Here is a 17118-nt window from a genome sequence, read left to right as displayed (position 1 = left end):
CAAACAATAATTTACTCATTGGTTTCAAACGTTATGCACTCGTTAAGGCAACTTTATAACTATGACGTGCGTTGTGTACAGCGTTTCAATTTCTACTCCCAAGGATAAGCTTTTGAACCATGAATAAACGGTCATTTATTCGCGATTTCATTTCATGCATGTGTTCACACAAAACATCATAAGTCGTATTAACTGTGTTTCTAGCATACACGCCTAAGCTAAGCTTGATTATGGATAAGTATGACAATAAATGGCGATTCAGAAGGTCGAGATGACAAAGTCTGTAGTTTCATCAATGAGTATGAATTTACAAATTACGAATGAAGTTGAAACTTACGATTCAGCGTTCTTTCTGAACTTCATATCGCTTAAATGGAACGTTGAATTCTTCAATATAAATGCCTCCGCAATGTGTCATTTGAATCTGTCGTACGGAGAACGGTCGCCAGAATCAAAACAATTGATCATACGATCGCAAAATGATAACAAGAATTGGACGTGTTCTGGTAAGTTTGCTTAGGGTTGCAACAACGCGAAACAAATCAACCATTATATCTCATATAATTATATTATCTGTAAAACACAGCCTCACTTTAGCAGGGTTTCCCAAAGATACCTGTCGACATACACCTTTAATGATGGAGTTGGTACTATTTTGTTGGACAATGAGAAAACACGCAATTCACTTTCGCTGGACATGATGGACAGTATTCATAAGCATATCGTTAGCAACCAGCATGACACCGAACTGCGGTGCATTGTTTTAGCAGCACGAGGGCGTGTGTTTTCAGCAGGACATAATCTCAAAGAATTAACCGCTGAGCAAGGACCAGACCACCACAAGCAGGTGTTTCACAAATGTTCGGAATTGATCGACGCCATCCGGTTAGCACCGGTTCCTATCATTGCCAAAGTTGATGGCTTAGCTGCCGCAGCAGGATGTCAGCTAGTAGCGTCCTGTGATATGGCTATTTGCAGCGATACTAGCATATTCTCTACTCCCGGGTAATACATAGGGTAATTATGCTTTCTTTCCAAGTACATTCTTGTTCACGATGGTTCATTATTTCGTAGGGCCAGCTTTGGCATATTTTGTTCAACGCCGGGAATCGCGGTGGTACGTGCCATTCCTCGCATGAGAGCCGCCTATATGCTATTTACCGGGCTTCCCATTACGGCAAACGAAGCCCTTGAAGCAGGACTTGTAAGTAAAGTAGTTTGCAAAACTCAAATCAATGAAGAGGTGGACAGCATTTGTAAAGCCATAGCATCGAAAAGTCGTGCTGTGATTGCACTTGGTAAGACATTTTTTTACCAGCAAATAGCAATGGATGTTTCTACAGCGTATGAACTAGGTGAGCAAATAATGGTCCAAAATTTAGCTACAATCGATGGACAGGAGGGAATAAAGAGCTTTGTAGAAAAGCGTCGGCCTAAATGGCACCACAAAGAATAAGCCAATAGGAGCCATGAGCTGCATTTAGCTTATCGTACCGTTGTTAACAATACGTATATGCGTCAAGTGATGTATAAGGAACAAACCTTAGTGCAATCATTTAAACACGCCTGATTATAAACAGCTTCAGGAAGGAATGAAGATAGAGGTGGTTATAGAAGCATCTACCACTATCCGAAATCGATTGATAATACAGGCAGTCCCCGAGATACGCTATTATAGCGGACCGCTATAACCTCGTATCTCGAATTTCCGCGCAAGTCGAATACGGGAGTAAAATAGTTTATACTTCAACGTTGGATAGTTGCCTTCCTTCTCTGCACTTAATTTATTCAGCAAACCAGACTACTTTTTTATAGAATAAATTAAAATAAATGAAAACAAATGTTTTATATGGCAAGGGAAGGTATTCTTGACCAATTTTTAACCTTTTTGCTTAGGTTTTAAGCAATAAACTAACTTAGCTGTCAAATTTCCAAAAACCGTGTATCTCCGAATCCGCGTATAAGAGGAACCGCGTATCTCGGGGACTGGCTGTACATGGTTTTACATTGTAGAAAACAAATCTATCCATCTTGACTACTAAACATTCAAACAATTCAACAGTTTGACTTGAACACAAGTTTTTCCGCATGACCCTGTTATGTCTTTGCTTTATGGGAGTGTCCGAATAGTACAGTGAACGCTTGTAAAGATTTTAAGACATAAACGATACTTTATTGCTAAATACACACCGAACGCTTCGTTATCTTCTAACCGAATCGACAGCTCGACCTAATCGACAATCGACTCGATCCTGCGGAACCTGCGCTGACCCGAACCGCAGGATCGGGTCAGCGCCCCAGGACACTCACGCCCAACATCGCACACATGACAATCGCGGGACATGACTGAGTGGCTGTCAGTGCATGGCTCCGAATAATTAGGTTGCACAATAAAAGTGCACCTAGCGGTCTTCCAAGGTACGTTGGCCAGCGTACCTGTCATTTCGGTCTCCCGCAAATCGTGGGAAGCTCCCAACGTACCTGACAGCGTACCTAGCCCCATGGTAAATGACAGGTACTTTGGCTAACGTACATGTAAAGACCGCTAGGTGTAGATGCACTGTAACATCTCCCCCTTTTAAGTAAGATGGTATGCGTCGAACCTACGCGGGACTCTTCTAGGCCTAGAAGAGCGGCTTGGTAAAATACCGTAGTGTTTCTATGTATGGGGATGTATGGCCTAACGTTTGCTGCTGCTGGATTTGAATGTGGTGTTGGACTTTGCAGCGACGGCAAAGGCTGGACAAGTCGCAACAACCTCCTGGACGTCATTATCCAGGGATGGCCAATAAACGTAGCTTCTGGCTAACGCCTTCATCCGTTGAATGCCTGGATACCCTTGGTGAAGCTGCGTCAAACATCTGGCACGAAGCTTTTCAGGGATTACCAATCTCTCCCCGAACATAATGCAGCCATCCGCCGTAGACAAGGCCGATGATGGAATAGTGCCAGCTCCGACCCGAAAGATGCGTTATGGGGCCTTCCGTCCGTTACATAATGGCTGAGTTTCCGTAACAGTGAGACTTCCCGTGTAGCTTTCTGCATATCTACAAAAGTCAGAGGAAATGAATTAATGGCTTGCACTGCTACAAACCTTAAATCATCCTCCAAACTCAAGGTAGCGATGATGTATTCCTATTCAGGCTTAGCGTAGTTCTTGATCAGTCGAGACAATACGTCGGCGTTTCCAAACGATCCAGTAGGCACGTACTCAATTGAAAAATCATACAACTGTAACGTTAAGGCAAACCTCTGCAGATGGTTCGCCGAATAAACTGTAATGCCCTTTTTTTTTTGGAATCCGAAAATACGATGCAGGGGCCGGTGATCGCTTTGCAGGTTGAAGTGTCGGCAGTATAGCATTTTGTGGAATTTTGTGACCGCAAAGACGATGGCTAATCTTTCAGGATCCATTCGGCTATAGTTCTGCTCGGCTTTTGACAATGCTCGTGAAGCATGCTGAAGAACTACCTTCACTGATCCATCCGGAAACTTGTGACTTATTGTTGCTACAAGCTCACTGATGAGACATCCGCTGCGATAATGATTTCCGCTGCATGATCATAATGTGTATGAAGCAGGTTTGATGACAGGACTTGTTTGAATTCACGAAAAACATTTTCGCATTGCTGGTTCCAGATGAATTTGCCTTCGTTCTTCAACAGATTGTCCTGTGGATAACGAAGGTCGCGCATTTTTTGACAAACTTCCCATCATAATTAATCGCGCCTAAAAATGAGCGAACACCGCTCACATCTGTTGGTGCAGGAAGATTAAGAATTGCTTCTATTTTTGCTGGGATTGGTCTTAAACCATTCCGATCGACGATATAGCCCAGATATTCCATGCTTGTAGCTTTGAGCGCACAGTTTTCCGCTCGAATTGTGAATCCATAATCCTGTATTCTCTGAAGCAGTCGGGACAAATTATCATCGTCCTCCTTGCTCATTCTGCCTCCAATAACCACATCATCCATGTATCCGCTAGCTCCCTTCAAACCGGCCAACATAGCGTCCATGATCTGTTGAAATGCGGCTGGCGCTATTTTCACTCCCGGTGGCAGCTTGTTGTACAAGCCACGATGTGTATAGTAGTGGCCGATACTGCTCCTCGATTTTTACTTACAGAAATGTGTCCGAAAGATAAATTTTAGTTAAATATTCACAATGGGCTAGTTTTGCAAATATGTCTTCCAGTATCGGTAGTGGATGTTCGCGTGATTTAAGAGCGAAATTTAGTCCAGTGGAGTAGTCGCCGCAAATACGAATGTTACCATTTGCCTTGCGAACTACCACTATTGGAGCTGCCCATTGTGAATAGTCGGTCGGTTTTATAACGCCTGATTTTTCTAAGCGATCTAGCTCCTTGTCCGTTGTTTCTTGCATCGCGTATGCTACTGGTATTTTGGGCTTGAAAACTGTTCAAAATCGTGTTTCAAATGTAGCTATATTCAATTCGGTTCTAGAGCTTGTTCGGTTCAGACGTGTTTTGTATCGAGTGCTAACGTTACCTGAGAGAATAGTAATAGTAGGCCAATACACTTAAGCGCGTAAACTGGTTCGAAATGCCGGTAAGCAGAACATCCACCATCAAGGTGGACTTCTCCAACTTCCCAACTATACCGCCGCCGGGAGAGGTGATCGATTTTATCACCACAAAACTTGGGCTTAACCCGGATCTTCTGAATAGAATCCATCTACGCACTTCCTCAACATGCGCGCATGTGGAAGTTAAGGATACAAACATAGCTTTGGACATCGTCGAGAAGCACGACGGTAGGCATGAAATGCCATGCCAAGGTAAAATGTATCCCATTGCTATTTCAATGGATGATGGATCTACTATAGTAAAGATTCATGACGCATCAGAGTACGTTACAAACACTGACATTGCCGAGTATATTGGCAACTACGGTCAGGTAATCTCTGTAACGGAAGGTGTATGGAGCAAAGCATTTACATGTGCTGGTCTACCGAAGCCAATTTCGGTATGTAAGAATTATTATTAAAAAGCCGATACCATCATACATACACATCAATGGAGAAACAACGCTCGCCACGTATAGAGGGCAACAACCTACGTGCCGTAGATGTGATAACGCAGTTCATCACGGTATGACCTGCGTGCAAAGCAGGAAGCTTACCGTTCAAAAAACGAGCGTAAATGAGCGCTTGAACACGTATGCTTACATCGCTTCTGCAGATAATAGAAAGAGTGTAATCGAGCATGAAGATAAAAGCACACGAAACAACGAAACAAGCAGCAATGCAGAAAAAGAATACCAACGAACTATCTCTACCGGGTCCTTCGAAGCCAAAAAACGACCAGGTGCCGAATACAGCCATGCAGCTAACCAACACTACTACACTAAACAATGACGCAACTACTTCTCCATACCGACGCAAAAATACGACAAATACAAGACCGTCTCGCTCGTTATCAGCAAAACGCCAAGCGGAAAAAAACTCACGGATTACGTGAGTATAGTAATAAAAAAAGGGAGAACGCGATGTACGTATTCTCAGGACTCAGACCTAGAGAGCAGCAAAGGAAAACGTGAGAGCTCATAATACTTTAGAATTATTAACAAGTTAAATACAAACCATAGACGATTCAAATATCAGTCCATGCAAATAGTTTTAGTGTGCGCATCGCGACGCTTAATATTAATAATATTATCAACAAAACTAAATTAGACTCACTGCACAACCCCATACGAATGCTAGACATAGACATCATTTGTCTACAAGAAATTAAAAGCAAAGATTTCGAGCTCCATGGCTTTGACACTTTCACTAATGTAGACTATAGACAGAGAGGAACAGCAATTTGTATAAAAAAGGAATCAAACACTCACACATAGAAAAAAGCCTAGATGGGAGATTAATCACTGTCATGATCAATAATAAAGTCAAATTAGTCAATCTTTATGCCCCTTCTGGAACACAAAACAGACAAAACCGTGATAACTTCTTTAAGTATACACTGGCATACTATTTAAGACATAGTCCAGAACACACAATTATAGCAGGGGATTTCAACTGCGTCACTAACCCTAGCGATGCTACAGGTTCCTCTAACTTGAGTAGTTGTTTAAAACAAACAATACAACATTTAAATGATGATGATACTTGGACGTTATTGAACAACACGGATTACACCTACATAACCAGTAACACCGCCTCACGTTTAGTCAGTCATTTTGAATTTGGTTGAAAACGAATTGAAATAAATACATTTTGGTAGCACTGCCAGTGACAGCGCGATTGGTGTAAGTCAGTCGCGTGCAAGGAGGCGTAGTGAAAGGACATATAAGCTTGAAGTAAATGTTGGAATTCAGGAAAAATAAAAGCACAACGTAGGGCAACATAATATAGTTTGTCTAAAGAGTTACAATCACATTGAAAGAACAGCTAGAATATGCTAAGCCTAGCATAATACGTGTTTATTTAAGTGGAAAAACAATGAACATTACAAATCCTTCAACTACACATACCATTCACTTCTCTCACAGCTAAACCAAGCATACAATAATCTATTACAACATCCACAAGAAATAGCCAACATAAATAGGATCAAGGCAGAAATACTTAACTTACAAAAGAAATTTACGAATAATTATATTAAAACCAGTTCGTCCTACATACCAGGTGAACATATTTCTGCTGTAAGGTTAAATATACTTTTCGGGAAATATATCAAACACGTTGGATACGCTTCAGAACACTTTATTTCGATCTGAACTCTTTTACAGATGGATGGCGAATGAATACTTTTGACCATATCATTTTCAAGTAAATTTGGCAGTGATGCCAAACTGAACCATTTTACGTTTTGGGACGTATTACTTTTCAACACCCCAACTCGGGCTAAAACGTAAATTCAATAATTTAGATTAAGCGCATGAAACATACATTCCTAAACCAGCAATGATTAAATCCATTCTGGGTCCGCTTAACCCTTTGGTAAGGCAATCAGCAAGATTGTCTTTTGATGGAACATATTCCATTTTAATTAGTCCTTGCTTTACAAGATCCCGAACAAAATGGAAACATACATCGATATGCTTCGTTCTTGGGCTAAACCCTTCCTTTCTTGTCAGTATTAACGCACTTTGATTGTCACAGTACAGCTGTACGGTTGATATATCACGGAACTGCTTCATGAAACGGAACAACCATACCGCTTCCTTAGCCGCAAGCCCAATCGCCACATATTCAGCTTCTGTACTCGACACGGCAACACATTGTTGACGCTTGCACGACCAAGCAACCGCACCTTCTGCCAACTTGAATATATAGCCGGAGAAAGATCCACGTTTATCCTGCTCGTTTACCCAGTCTGCATCCGCGTATCCATTTACAGCATCCTTCGATCCACGTCGATATGCACTACCATAATCGGTCGTCCCTCTCAAGTAGCGGAGAATCCTCTTCACTGCTGTCCAGTGAGTTTCATCATGTTTATCGTTGAAACGGCTGAGTCAGTCACCGTCTTTTTGTCTTTTTTACAGTCAGCAGACTGTAAATGCTAGGTCAGGTCTTGTACCTTACACTAAAAACAATAGCGCACCAACAGCTTCGCGATATGGAACATCTTTCTGAGGTTCTGTATCCGATCTAGCGGTGAGTTTCTGACTTAGGTCGCACGGTGATTTTACTGCGTTTGCGTTCTGCAATCCAAAACGTGTTAATACCTCCTCCGCATATCGCTTTTGGTTGATACGTATAAAATCATTATCATATTCGATGGTCATTCCTACGCAAGTTTTTGCTTTGTCATTGCAAAATGTCTTTCATTTGGTAGGCTTTCGTCAAACTAGACTTCAAGTCATCTCGAATGTTGGCGTCTTTCCAGAAAATTAGGATATCATCCACGTAGATTGCGATGATAAGACTGCTGTCTTTATTATAATACACGCATAGATCCTCTGCTGATTTCTTCAGCCCAAAAGATTGTAGGGTTTTGTCCAAGCAAATGTTCCAACATCGTCCACTCTGCTTTAACCCGTACATGGCTTTCTTTAGCTTGAACACTTTTCCGGAACCATCATCATAACCATCGGGTTGTTGGATGTAAATATCTTCGTCTATAAAACCTTGAAGATAAGCCGATACAGCATCCATCTGATCGATGCCCATATTTTTCTGTGCTGCTAAGGCTATTAGTATACGAATCGATTCGTAACGCACGACTGGGGAGAACGTTTCATTGTAATCCATTCCTTGTTGCTGACTGCAACCCTTAGCCACTAGCCTAGCCTGATGCCGCACGATCGTTCCATCTTCCGCACGTTTGCGTTTAAACACCCACTTGGTTTTCAATGCCTTACGATCTTGTGGAAGATCAACCAGTGTCCATGACTCATTGGTTCTGAAAGAATTTAATTCCTCCTTCATTTCCTCCTTCGCACTTTCACGGTCCTTCGGATCTTCTGGTTCACAATCTCGAGTGAAATAAGAAATGAAATCCTCTCGTACTACTGGACGACGTATACGTTGTGACCGCCTTGGTTCTCTTTCATGAGTCGTTATCGCGTCTACGAAGTTTTGCTCCTCATCATCCGACGATGCATTTGGCGTTTCTGCCTTCTTCACATTTGGTACGTCCGCAACCCCAACTGAAGTTACTAGCTGGTCGCAATCATCGGACATATCAACGAAGAATTGTTTGTTGGATACAATTTCTAAGAAACTAGCGTCTCTACTCACATATATCTTTCCTTCCATCTGGTTATAAAACCTGAAGTTTTTCTCTGTGACCATGTATCCGACAAATAACATTTTCACGGCTGTTGGGTCCCACTTAGTACGTTTCATCTTGGGGACATGAACCATCGCTGGCTCCCCAAAGATCCCCAATTTGGACAGGTCTGGCTTTCTGCCGGTCCAAATCTCTTCAGGACAATGATCGCCCAAAGATCGGTTTATCGAACGGTAAATGACATGAGCTGCATAATTTACTGCCTCGGCCCAAAGCTTTTGATCAACCCCGGAGTCAACAAGCATGCATCGTGCTCTTTCGATGATCGTCCGATTCATTTTCTCGGATACTCCATTCCGCTGAGGGGTATATGGGACTGTGGTTTCGTGAATGATTTCAAACTGTTTACATAGTTTCACCATTTCCGCATTCACGAACTCCCCCCCGTTGTCCGATCGAAGACGCTTTACTTTGGCTCCAGTCTGCTTTTCCATTCTGACGATGAAATCTCGAAATGCAGGAGCCAACGCTGATTTCTCTGTTAAAAACGAAACAAAAACCTTTCGCGAGAAATCATCAACAAAAACCGCAAAGTATCTTAGTTATGGTGAAAATAATAGGGTGATACAACCTGGAATCTTCACCACGGCTCTCACAGCGTGAGTACCTACGTCCCGTGAGATGCTGTGGGGGTTCAGGATCAAGAGTGCGAAGATAAGATATCACTCTCTCTCCGGCAGCGCTTTAAGATAGAATAATAAAGTTACTGTGTTAATCGTACCCGCGTGCACGTCTAAAGGATTTATTATACTACACTGACGACAGACCTTAACAGTGGCGACGAGTTTTTTGTCTTTTTATAAAGTTTAATGTCTGTGCAAGTCATAGTGCGTGATTTTTTTTAATGTGTTAAACTGTTAGTGTAAAGAACTCCAGCTTCACGCTGAAGCGGCGAAAAATGAATAACGGTCATGCAACGATGGAAGTGCCGATGGAAGAAGAACAGCGACGAGCATCGTTAGGGCGCTCCGATCACCGTGGCACGACGGTCCAACAGCTCGGTGCAGTTTCTACCGTATATGATCCGCCGACCCTTGCTCAAATGGGTCCGCCTAGCTACATGATGCAGCCATCGCAGTTAGCACCGACGCTAACAGCCGTACCGCCGCCATCGCAAGGAGCACCGGCGTCATCGCAAGCAGCATCATCGCCATTCATGCAAAATGGTCAGATAGGTCAACAACCTCCGGACAACGCCGTTGTGCTGCAAACCTTGCACTTGATGCAACAGCAATTGCAGCAGCAGCAACAGCTAATCTCGCAAATGTTACAACAGCAGCAAGCAGCGCCACCGCCCCTGCAACAAACCACACAGCACCAACCGCCCGCCGCCCCAAGTAACCCAGAGCTGATCCTGGATGCTTTGAACAACAGCATTACAGAGTTCCGGTACGAAGCTGAATCTGGAGTTACGTTCGAAGCCTGGTTCACACGCTACGAGGACTTGTTCGTTAAGGACGCTTCGCGGCTAGGCGAGGAGGCGAGGGTAATATTACTGGTGCGTAAGTTGGGAACCGCGGAACACGCGCGTTATACCAGCTACATTTTACCCCGCTCACCACGAGATTTATCGTTTGAGAAAACCGTGAACAAGCTGAAATCGCTTTTCGGATGCAGGGATTCTCTTCTTAGCAAACGGTATAAATGTCTTCAAATTGCTAAGAAGCGCACGGAGGATTTGATCGCATTCTCCTGTCGTGTAAACCGTGCATGCGTTGAGTTTCAATTTGCGAGCATGAATGAAGAGACGTTTAAGTGCCTAATGCTGGTGTGTGGCCTGAAAGATGAAACTGATAACGATTTGCGAGTGAGACTCCTTGCGCGGATAGAGAAGCAGAACGATGTTACACTGGAGCAACTATCCGTCGAATGCCAACGCATTACAAGCGTAAAAGGAGACAGCGCAATGATAGCCGGAGAGACGAGTGAGCGTGTCCTCGCAGTGCACAACAGAGAAAAGAGAACGCAGGAGAGAGAAGCCCAACAAACACACAACAAGCGGTTTACGCACAGAAAATATCCGTTTCGCCCAAAGGATGCTGAGAGTCCGTCTACGAGCAAGCCGTCGAAATCCTGTTGGTTGTGTGGTGACATGCATTGGGTGCGAGAGTGTTCTTACAGTTCGCACAAGTGTCTCGATTGTGGAAAATATGGTCATCGAGAAGGGCACTGCAATGCAGCGAACAGGAGGAAGCAGTCTAATTTTCGGCGACGGAACTGTAACTACTTATGTATAAATCATTAATTCGGCCAATACTCTTATATGCTACACCAATTTGGTGTGACAGTGCAGCAACACATATACACAAGATACAGGTTTTCCAAAACAAATTCCTTAAAAGAATATTGAATCTTCCTCCATGGTACATCACTAGAATAATCCATAGAAAAGCACAAATCGATAGGGTACCAGAACTGTTTGGAACAATCAATCAAAAATACAGAAAAAACTGCATGAACAGCGTAGAGAAAATTCTACGTAACCTTATCATTCAAATCAAACCATAATGTTTACACACTAAGTGTTGTAAACAAAACGTGTTTACACTAGAGATGAGAATAATCACTCTTTTCAATGATTTGAATCGGAGTCAAAGAGTGGGTTTAAAGATTTGAAACCTTTACTCACTCTTTTGAGATTCATTAAAAAATATTACACTGCATTTATGTTTTTACCACTCTTTTGCGTTTATACTTACTCTTACTCTTTGTGCCGACTAGAAACTCACTCAGGAGTGAGTAAAACTGTTTTATCACTCTTTGGATTATAACCACTCTGTAAGAGTGATGATACTCTTTTACTCACTCTTACAGAGTGATTATAATCCAAAGAGTGATAATACTCGTTTACTCACTCTTACAGAGTGATTATAATCCAAAGAGTGATAAAACAGTTTTACTCACTCCTGAGTGAATTTCTAGTCGGCACAGAGAGTAAGAGTGAGTATAAACGCAAAAGAGTGGTTAAAGGAGTCATAAAAACTCTTTGTGCTGATTTATATTCATTCACTCTCTCGAAGGTTTCAAATCACTCACTCACTCTTACTCAGCGTGCACATCTCTAGTTTACACCGACCGTCGCTGTCACTGCGGCTCCTTATGTCGACTGATCGACCAGGCCGTCAAGGATTATGTGTATGAACCTTGATAGTCGTCGGGTTTGCGATCGGCATAAGAGAGAATCGTGGTGAGTTTAGTAAATGTGGAGAGAGAGCGACCTTATAAAAACGGCGACAACGAACACGAACGGCATTCACTTGTAAAATAGGAGAAGGAATAAAGGGACTAATTTTTTGGTTCGCGTGAGCGTCCCTAATTAAATCTTTTCGATTTCTTTTTTTTACACTAACATAAGGTTAATATTTAAAATTAGATTAAATTATATTTAAGTTCTTTAGTTATAGTTTAGTTATAGTTAATCATTATTAAGGGGTTTTTTTAGAATTTTTCCCCAAACAAATTTTCCGCCCAATTTCAGAAACATAATCAAAATAGCCAAATGCTACAAATATCATACTATTCGAGTTAAGGAAACATCCGGCACCGATTGAATACCAATACTGTTAGTGACTACATATATATTATAAATAATAAATACGAATGAATGAATGAATGGACGAACACCAAATAGCAAACGAGTCGAGACAGCATTGAAGAATGCCACAGTCAGCAGAAGTTGAAATAGGAAGAAAGATCTTAATGTCATCAGCATAGAGCAGATGACCATTAGGCGGTAAGACACTACATACGTCATTGGTAAACAAGGCAAACAACAGAGGACTTAGTACACTATCTTGAGGCACACCCGACCACTTCTGGACATGCTGGGAACTTCTGGACATGCTGGGACCAAGCTTTACTCTAGATGAGCGGCCTTTTAAATACGAGGACAGCCAACCAACAATCGAACTGTTAAAACCTAGCTTGAGTATTTTGCCAGTAAGTAGGAGATCGTGGGAAATACTGTCAAAGGCTGCGCGTAAATCAGTGTAAATCACGTCCACTTGTAATCCCGCCTCGAAATTGCGAAACACTGTGAAGACAAAAGACAAGTTGTAGTTGAACGACCAGGTATAAATCCGTGTTGATTTAAGCTGATAGCAGAGCTACAGTAAAAGTGAAGAACTGGATAAATAGGGAGCACAAATGTTTTTCCCAAACATGTTCCAAATGTTGAAGATCGGGAAAAGCCAGCAGGTTTTCCAGATAGCAGGAAATACTCTAGTCGATAAAGATAGATTAAGATTTTAGCAAGGTATGGAGAGAGGGTTTTACGACAATTGATTAACACAGAAGCAGGTATGCCATCAGGACCCGGGGTAAAAGATGGTTTAAGGTTGGACAACGCATCGTCAACCATCTCCAAGATGTAATCGCGCAAGGAAAGGCAAATTAAATTACTAGGTGTATAATCCAAAGCACGTGTAAAACGAATTGCATCACTGATCGAATCCTCAAACATACTAGAAAAGTGGTCAGCAAACAGCTCACAGATGTCAGCTGGGCAAGAAGCAGTAAGTGAATTGAGACGCATTATTTTGGGCAAAGCATTACAGTTTCTACGAGATTTTTCTACGTAAATATGAATCATAACGCGCTCTATTATATAAACGAAAAGCCGAGGCTGCAAATTTAAATAGACGCAGGGTATAGAATGAAGGGGATCATTTAATTTGTAATGTAACATAAACAAGTGACCACATATGGCTACACGAACAACAAAAATAAATGTCTTGTATTTTTAATTACATCCTGTGTAACATATCACAATTTTTGCGAAGGTCTTTTATCACCACATATACATAACATTCTAAACAGAGATCTAAATCCATGCAGGTGCGTTGCAAACAGCACAAACGTGTATCCTGCCCGATTCTGGTCACCACCTACTTGCACAGTATCTTGACTGGTAGAAACTGGAGGTCAGCACCGCTCGACAAGTCACGAATGCATCCTTTATCATATCGCTAGAGGACATAGGAGCGTCTAATGCTAGCATTTTGCGGTCCAGTTACTGCCTTCTCACGATCAGTATCTCTACATCAACATCCGTGACCATCGTGGCAGACTTCAGCTTGCCGATACTGCTGTCCGTGGTCAGAAACCTTGCGTTCCCACCGGTGGTCTGCCAAGTGAACCGTGGACTATCGTGTACATTGGTGACAAACTTGCACTTCAGGGAGGGATAGGTGATGGTCTGCTCCGGCGGCTTTGGCATGACGAAGTTTTCCATCTCTGAAATCCGATGTATGGTTTGAGTTAGACTTTTCCAACCACTGCGAAGCAAAAATTTCAAACGTTGGAGATACCGCTTCGTAATCCTTCACGAATTTGTTTCACATTTGAGCCGCAAGTGGCCACTTTGCTTTGTGCGCATTAGTAGACAGCAATGTCATGCCACAAGATAGCAACATAAAGTGTTGGTACTCTGGCACACTCGGGATGGCAGTGTCATGTCTGCCTTCTTAAAGAGCTGCAAAACCACATTGATGGATCGGATAGGCGTTATTGACACCCAGTAGCGGATACCTTCGACGATCGACATATTGACAAAAGACCGGTCGGTGTCCCCTTCGATGCCGTTGCCGTCCGAAGACCTATCGCTATCGCGTCGGATCTACCGATCCAGGCGATCCTGGCTCCTGATCCTGGCGATAGGAACTAAATACAGATCCGTATTTCTAACCGACATACACACACACACAATGCTTTAACTTAACAATTCGGTTAGGGTTAGCTCGCTGGCCATCTTCTCCGGCCACTTACATCTTCTGGAACTAAGCGGACCGGTGATAAAATCAATCGGTGTAGCGTTCGCGATTCAGATCGTCGGACATTGTAGCGGATAGCAGTGGAGTAAAAAACAGCGAATAAAACTTGGCATGCATCCTTAGGATATGTATAATCGCAAGCGTTCGGCTAATCACGGCGCGTCATCGTAATGCTTGTGATTAATTTACAGAATAATCAATATAATTTAGTTTAAAATCGAATCCCGTACCGGAATTGGTTTAAATGCCGTGCGTTTCAGACGCTCAGCTGATCGACACGGTTGTGTGACAGAGACAGAAAGTACGTGCGAGCAGGACACACTCAACTGTGCACAGGCTATCGAAAAATAAATGCAATCCGATCGCAATTTCGAGAGCTTGAGACACCCACACATACAAACCCGATGCTCGAAATGTGTAGGAGAAGAGCGGTGTGGCCGTCTGCGGAATGAGGCTACTGTAGTGAGCGGTTTCCGTGCCGTGTGGGTGCAAGCAGGAGGTAAATAGCTGTTAGAGCGAGCACTCTCAACTTTTGTACGGAGAATGCTCGAAGTTGCTTCCTTGGGTATCGCTTGCTGACGATTGATTCGGCGGTTCCGAACAACGACTTCAGGATGCACACTGTTTCCTCGAATGACACGTCGCGCGGAAGACTTGGCAGGATGTAGTTGGAATAGCGAGAGTGTTCCATCGTTCCCAGCTTCCTTAGTAGCAGGCGAACTTTCGCCGCATCGTCGAGTCGGGAGGCGTCCTGCTGAAATAAATCCTCGTAACGAGCAAACCATGCTTCGAACGTTACGTTGGAATCGGCCTCGTACCGAAACTCTGTTAGGCTGCGCGCCAAAGCTTCCATCATAAGCTCGGACTGCTGCTGGCTAAGCCCTGCCCTGCATCAACTGCTGTTGATGCTGGGATTCCGGATTACGATGGGTCGTATGCATTTGCATCATTTGCGCCATCATTTGCTGCTGCTGGGACATCTGTTGTTGCACTAACTGCAACATTTGGCAAAGCGCAGCGATTTCGGGATTCTGCGCTGATGATTCCGCTTGTTGAAAAGACGGCGTCCCGGGATGCTGCGATGATGCCGACGGTACGCTCTGCGGAGGGGCGAAGAGATGAGAAGGGCCACTTTTTAAACTGTATTCGTGCTGTGCGGTCAACTTCCTGTTTATTTATTTTCTGTTTGCTGTATTGTAAAACTAATCTTAAAAATCAGCTTAAAAGGGGTGTCATGAGGCCCATTGTATTTAAAAAATAAATAATAAATAACAAATAAATCACAGTACTCATTGAAAACTGCATCGTTAGCGATAGGACCTGGCAGTAGGCATTGAAAGGGGAAATTTTGCAGGAAAAATGTGAAATGGTGAATGCACCACACAGAAAATGATCCAAGAGTGCGGAAAAACGATGTTACCATGGAAACGTTACGGCTAGTGTTGGGTAAAGTGCCGGTGTGCGCACAGTGCGCACAGCACACCTTACTGTGCACACAGTACAGCACAGTGCTTGAAGTGTCGCACAGTGCTCGCCTCAAGCATTGTGCGGACAGTGCTCATCACCAGCACTGTGTGCACATTGCTCGTCTCAAGCACTGCGAGCACAGTGCTCGCTTTAAGCACTGTGGAGCGATGTTCGTACCATGACTATCAGCCCAATAGTTTTTTTTGAGAATAACTCAAAAAGTTTAAGAAATAAACAAACACGTTGTTCTACAAAGTTGTTCGGAATAAAAAAAAACGCATCATGTCATACATTTGTGGCGACCAGGATGCCACCTGGCGCAAAACACGCGTAGCAGGGAAATAAGATCCTTGGGGAGTAAGGAGACAGGGACAGCAGGAATACTTAGAATAGTTCAGCTAGGGGGTGCACGTTGCACTGTGCGTATAAAAGTGTTGGCGTGCTCAACCAAACTCTCTCTCTGCTTCTTCCCACGTTCGAGCTCGCCGCTACTATTGTACATACCACTTCGCACCGCGTGTTACCGCTGAGGTAAAAAATAAGGTAGAAATATACGTTTCAAGTAAACCCTAAACATTATTTGCATAATTTTGTGCATGGTACATTCCGTACCATGACATGTTGGTTCAACGATCGTGAAGATTCACGACGTCTCAGTGTATGTTACTTTTATGTTCTTTCGTCAGTTGAACACAAATTTAAGTAAAGTCGCAAACATTTGTTATTTACACTTTTAATTAAAATAAAGAACTAACATAAAACCTGAGCCTAGCCTAACCGCACGCACCCTGCTGATCGCTTGCCTGCTTGTCGCCGTGTGTGCTCATCCGCACACGCGATCGTGAATATGGCTGCGCCCTGACGTCGCACGTGGACCGATGACAGCCTAACGTCTGACGGTTGTCAATTGTAGCGACAACCCAGAGTGGCATGTCGCGCGACGTTCTGTCCACAACAGTTACGAACACTGATAGGCTGGGCACACACGGGACGTCCACGTCCTGCCCACGTCCACATCGAACTTCGTGCAAATCCGAACATAAACGCCTATCCTTTACCGTACGCACGAGCGAGACACAATAGTCGCACGATCAGCTCGTATGCTCCGTACGCGTCT

The 17118-nt window shown here is 43.3% G+C and overlaps 1 protein-coding gene across 1 annotated transcript; it reads left to right on the top strand.

Annotated features, from left to right (window-relative positions):
* Positions 1 to 479: 479 nt before the first annotated feature.
* LOC128718206 (enoyl-CoA hydratase domain-containing protein 3, mitochondrial) lies at positions 480 to 1456 on the top strand. Its single transcript, XM_053811873.1, has 3 exons — positions 480 to 506; positions 587 to 1005; positions 1075 to 1456. The coding sequence occupies exons 1-3, from the start codon at positions 480 to 482 to the stop codon at positions 1454 to 1456; spliced, it is 828 nt and encodes a 275-aa protein (XP_053667848.1).
* The last annotated feature ends 15662 nt before the right edge of the window (positions 1457 to 17118 follow it).

The sequence above is a fragment of the Anopheles marshallii genome, chromosome 2, assembly GCF_943734725.1.
Source record: "Anopheles marshallii chromosome 2, idAnoMarsDA_429_01, whole genome shotgun sequence".
Classification (NCBI taxonomy): Eukaryota; Metazoa; Arthropoda; class Insecta; order Diptera; family Culicidae; genus Anopheles; species Anopheles marshallii.
The sequence above is the reverse complement of the archived record's forward strand: the minus strand, read 5'-3'. Positions and strand labels throughout refer to the sequence as shown.

Bases quoted from the DNA above. Each gene is read 5' to 3' on its own strand.
- LOC128718206 (XM_053811873.1), top strand. From the start codon at position 480: ATGATAACAAGAATTGGACGTGTTCTG. The intron at 507-586 runs GTAAGTTTGCTT...TGTAAAACACAG, and splicing joins CAAGAATTGGACGTGTTCTG to CCTCACTTTAGCAGGGTTTC. The intron at 1,006-1,074 runs GTAATACATAGG...ATTATTTCGTAG, and splicing joins AGCATATTCTCTACTCCCGG to GGCCAGCTTTGGCATATTTT.